This window comes from Chaetura pelagica, unplaced genomic scaffold, assembly GCF_000747805.2.
Source record: "Chaetura pelagica isolate M959 unplaced genomic scaffold, ChaPel_1.0 scaffold379, whole genome shotgun sequence".
In the NCBI taxonomy this organism is placed as follows: Eukaryota; Metazoa; Chordata; class Aves; order Apodiformes; family Apodidae; genus Chaetura; species Chaetura pelagica.
Window position 1 is genome coordinate 205,546 of NW_009954412.1, and position 5,250 is coordinate 210,795.

A 5,250-nucleotide genomic window follows, 5' to 3' on the forward strand; every position below is an offset into this window, starting at 1 on the left:
TCTGAGTGACCTGCTCTGGTTTTGGTCCTGCTCTGGCAGGGGGGTTGGACTTGATCTTTATAGAGGTCCCCAAAACATTCTGTGATTCTGTGAAAAGTGGTGTTGTGAGGGAGCAGACCTTGAATGGCCTGTCCTAAAGCCTCCCTTAGAAAGGAGCCTCAGCAATGTCACCTGTGGACATACCGTGGGGAGGGACGTCCTGCTTAGGGCATCCTGCTCACCCCACTGTGGGGTTGGCTCCCTATAGGTGCACCCTCTGGGACTTGTTGCTCGTGGGTGGAGCATGCAGTGGCACTGTCTGTAAGTGCTTGTTAATTAGCATGAAGCACTTCACTGTGTGAAGCCTCACCATGCTGTTGTGCAGGACTGCAGAGCCAAAGCTCCTATTGGCCTCTCCCTGAGTATTTACCCAGGCTCAAGGCCACCACACTCCCTATCAGTTGCTCTTTTGCCTCCCTCAACATGCCCAGATGGGACAGCCTGCAAAACTGCCTGCTGGGAAGAGTATCGACAAGGTCTGCATAGAGATAAGACCTTTTTTATGAGTTAAACAGAGACTCTTGGAGGGAAAGAAAAAAAAAATAATTAAAAGAGCAGGGCCATTTTCTTCCTGGGCTGGAGCAGGTTGGATCTAGATGAGCATTAAGGTCCCTTTCAACCCAAACCAGTCTGGGATTCTGTGATTCTGTTTCTTGACAAAAAGCAAGGGTGATGTCCCTGCCAGGCTGGCAGGATAGTGTACCTGCTGTTGGGGGCCTTGGCCAACCCCTCTGGGAAAGCTTTGCAGATGTTGACTGGACCGTGGATGCTGGACACCAGCATCACCCTCTGAAGTCGCCAGCACATCCATTAATCCCTAGTGACTCTGCCTCTGGCACAGAAGAGATGTTTGTCTGTGGCTAGAAACTGGACTCAGGCTTGGCACAGCCATGCAAAAAGTCAGTCTTCCCTTTTGTGCTGCCAAAATTGGCACTGGGGAGGGGACACCCCAAATCTTGGGGTGAGTTCTGGGCCCCTCAGGACAAGAAGGACATTGAGGGGCTGGAGCGTGTTCAGAGAAGGGCAATGGAGCCGGGGAAGGGTCTGGAGCACAAGTGTGAGCAGGAGCAGCTGAGGGAGATGGGAGTGTCCAGCCTGGAGACAAGGAGGTGAGGGAAGACCTTCAGGATGAGAGGAGATTGCCTCAGGTTGTGCCAGGGGAGGTTTTGATTGGATATCGGGAACAATTTATTCCCCAAAGGGCTGTCAGGCCCTGGCCCAGGCTGCCCAGGGCAGGGGGGGAGTCCCCATCCCTGGAGGGGTTTCAAAGCTGTGTGGATGTGGTGCTGAGGGACATGGGGCAGTGGTGGCCTTGGCAGTGTCGGGTCAACAGTTGGACTTGATGTTTTTTTCCAACCAGAACAATTCTGTGATTCTGTGAAAACAAACCCCTGTGGGACAATGACATTCTCCCAAGACCATGTGGAAGATGCTGGACCACCTCTTCACATTCACCCATGTTACCTCAGACCTCAATGACCTGAGCTCACTCCTTTGTGGCACCTCAACTGTCATTTGGGGGCAGCAGCAACCTGGGACCCAAAGGAATAAACTACCCCTGTCTGAGGCTGACCTGTGCCACCTGCATTGCATTCAGCTCCTTCAGCCTCCAGCGGAGCTGGGCCAGAGTTCTTCTGCCCCCCATCCTCCCCGTGGCAGCCAGGGCAGCCTGGAAGAGCTTCGGGGTGTCAGGTTTTGGGGGGATGATCAGCACATCTCCAGGTGCTGCCTTCTCCACTTTGGGCTTATTGGTGGTTTTCAGCATTTTCCTACAGCAAGGAAAAGGAGAGACAGCTTCAGTCTGGGCTTATGTTCTCTTAGCTGGGTTTTAGGATGCAGAAATATCAGACTTTAAAAGGACAGGGATTTTTCACACGTTAGGAAGGACAGAAGAAGAAATCTAAGTAACACTAAAATCTAAAGTGACTATTTCAGTAGATTTTGAAACAAATGCACTTTGTCCATGATTTTTAGCAGTGGAACTTTGTGTCAGGGCTGGGCTGGCCCTGGCCCCCCCAGCCTCCCCTGGCCCATCAGCAGCTCCAGCCCAGCTCCCCTCCAGGGACCTGTACCCAACCCCTGGTGCCTGCAGGTGGATTTTTCCCAGGCCTTCATGCAGAGAGAAAGTAGTGGTTGGACTCGATGACGGTGAAGGTCTTTTCCAAGCAGAATGATACTGTGATACTATGAAATCTCCCCCACAACCTTGAAACCTCTGCTCTTTTTTGATCACCCCACAGACTGGAAAGCATCAGGACCATCACGCACTTGGCCTTTTTACGCAGCAGCTTCTGAGACTCTGGGTAATGCACCAAAATCTCATTCAGGTCCTTCTTATCCAAAATGAAGAGGTTGGCGAAGCCGTGAGCGATGACATTGGCTGTGCGGCGGTTCCCCCCTCCTGCCGCCAGCAAGCTGAGGGGGACAGGGTGAGATGTTAACATGGCCACCAATGGGCTCCACACAACACCTGTCATTGAAAATCTCCCAATTTCCCATGGTGTCCCACTTCTTGAGGACTCAGAGTTCAACTCCCATCCCCCTCCAATGACATTTCCCAAGCCAAATTTTTGCTGGGAAGGGCTGGCCTGTTCCCCCCTCCTGCCGCCAGCAAGCTGAGGGGGACAGGGTGAGATGTTAACATGGCCACCAATGGGCTCCACACAACACCTGTCATTGAAAATCTCCCAATTTCCCATGGTGTCCCACTTCTTGAGGACTCAGAGTTCAACTCCCATCCCCCTCCAATGACATTTCCCAAGCCAAATTTTTGCTGGGAAGGGCTGGCATGAAGCACTGCCTGAAAAATTAGGTGCCTGTTGGAAGGTTTAAATATTGCATTTGACACCCCTCTAGTGTCCGCTGGGTGTAGAGAGACAAACTGTCACCATGTCACAAATTGGTACAGGACTTCACCTGCCTGTGACATGGGCAGGTTAAAGGCTGGGAGTTGTTTCAGTGAAACATCTACATTCCCCTCCATATACCACTGTTCACTGCCACCAGCTGCTCTCAGCAGCAGCACTTTGCATGTGGCCTAGCAGGTCCCTGCAGCCATTATGTTCTGTACCTGCTGCTCTGCAATTCGCACCTTGACTTGGGGGGTTTAAGGTGCAATGGAGCCAGCTCAGAGCCAGGCTGTGTCCCCAGAACCTCCCTATTTTTTCCAGATTTCACTTTCTTGCTCCACCTTTCCCTGTCCTGCCCCTCGTAGCTCAGAGCCATGATGGTGCAGCCCTGGGAATGAGCAGGGAGTGGTGTCCACTTTCCATGCATCTTGCCAGGTGCCAAAATGGGTCATAAAATGGGCCTGGTGGGGCCCAGGAAGGAACAGGGCTTGGCAGCAGAGGAGTGGGGTTGTTTGCTCCTGTTGACTTCAGGCAACGCCAAAAATCAGGGGGGAAACTGGCAAGAGAAGGAGGAGGGAGAGGAGCTGATTGAGATTGGGGAACAAGCCAAGCCTTGGTTGCTGTGTTTGTGTCCACAGGAGGAAGCTGCTGGCCAGGCAGCAAACAGCACTATGACAAAAAAAACCAAACACCACAACAAAAAGAGCTGGAAAGCTCCAAGAAAAAAAGGCTGTAATTTATGTAGCAGATGCTGCCAGTCATCAGGATAAATCAGGGTGTTGCTGGTCCTCCACACCCAAGTGCCTTCATCTCTATCACTGTGACTCCTCACCTTATTTCTCCAAACACGGATCCAGGTTTCAGGGTCACCAGCACGGTTGTGCCGTCGGGTCCTCCCAGCACCTGCACTTGTCCTGCCTGGATGATGTACATCTCACGGCCAATTTCTCCCTGCAGGGAAGACAGGGGCTGTGGGAGGTGACCAGAAACAGGCCAACCTTAGAGATCCCCCAGCCTGTGTCCTGTTGGGAACTCCACCGACCACACTACTCAAAGCTCTTGCAACACTTTGTCCTGGTGGTGCTCGCTACCCAGCATCCTCCTCTAAGCAGCCCAACGTCTCCTCCACCTCGGCAGGCTCCACCTGTCCCTCCTGCTGTTCATAGCTGCAGCAGGAGAGGTCAGTCTCTGCACAAGATCAGTTGCAACCCAGGGGTCTTGCTCTGAATTCCCTCCCTGTGAAGTAGCTGGATGCCACGGTGATGGGCGGGCCTGGGTCTCCCTGCTCTGCCTTGCTCCTGGTGCCCTGCACAGCCTGGCCGTGACACTGGGGACCAGAGGGCACCTGAGCACCACCTTACCTTCTTACACACATAGTCATTAGGCAGGTAGACCACTGATTTGAGCCGCTTCAGCATGTCAAAGATCATCTGCCTGTCGCAGCCCTAAGCCAGAAGAGAGCCAAGAGAGCCATGAGTCCATGCCAGTGGTCAAGCCCCACCAGCTGTGACCAAGCTAATGATGGTACCTGGAAGAGGGCCACTTTGCTCACAATGTTGTAGTTCACCTCAATGGCAATGTCCAGTCTCATCTTGTCTGGCAGCTGCACCAGCAGCTCCGACTCATCTGGGAGAGAAAGCAGAAAACTGGCAGTTTCCAGCACTTGATCTGAGTGTGTCCTTGGCATGGCAGGGGGGAAAGCATCCCTCCTTTTGGTGGCAGAGGGCAGGAGGCCCCATCTCTGGAAGTGTTCGAGGGCAGGTTGGAGAGGACTTGGAGCAACCTGGGAGGTATCTTTGCCCATGCAGGGGGTTGGATCTAGATGATCTTTAAGTCCCTTCCAACCCAAACCATTCTATGATTCTGTGATTTCCTGGTGGGGTGAGCTAGTGGCTTTGCCATTGGACATGCTCTGGCCAGCTATGAGAAAGCAGATGGGAGGCTGGGCTCCATGTGCTGGGTCACCATGGTGCTGCAGCCCAGTGCCAGCTTAAACACTCTATTAGTGGGCCAACAAGCCCATGTAGCATAGAGGGAAAAAAAAAGCCACCTCCACCCAAAACTAGAGTGCTATGACAGCAACACTTCAGCTCTGCCAGGCAGGCACAGTCACACGCACTGCTCCCTGAGCTCACCTAGCATGCCTTGCGAGTGCCATGTGTACTCGTACCACGTTTTCACCCGGTTCTGAACAGTTTTGGGGATTTTGTAGAAGTTCATATATTTAATGGTACTGTCCATGCAGCTCCTGTAGTATGTTTGCCCTGCAGTAGCAGCACCCACCACATCTCTCATCTGAATGGAAGGAAAGGGTGGAAGAGATGGTTCAGTTGCTGTCACTTACCCATCATGCAGGTTCAGC

General features: G+C 52.8%; 1 protein-coding gene across 1 annotated transcript in view; it reads right to left on the minus strand.

Annotated features, from left to right (window-relative positions):
• Window positions 1–1,591: 1,591 nt before the first annotated feature.
• CNGB1 (cyclic nucleotide gated channel beta 1) overlaps window positions 1,592–5,250 on the minus strand; it is a 24,905-nt gene continuing 21,246 nt past the window's right edge. Inside the window, exons 16-21 of the mRNA XM_010004391.1 lie at window positions 5,024–5,183; window positions 4,417–4,514; window positions 4,250–4,333; window positions 3,721–3,839; window positions 2,308–2,454; window positions 1,592–1,808 (exon numbers count right to left, since the gene is read on the minus strand). Of these exons, the coding sequence (XP_010002693.1) occupies window positions 1,592–1,808; window positions 2,308–2,454; window positions 3,721–3,839; window positions 4,250–4,333; window positions 4,417–4,514; window positions 5,024–5,183 (825 nt within the window). The remainder of the gene's footprint in view (window positions 1,809–2,307; window positions 2,455–3,720; window positions 3,840–4,249; window positions 4,334–4,416; window positions 4,515–5,023; window positions 5,184–5,250) is intronic.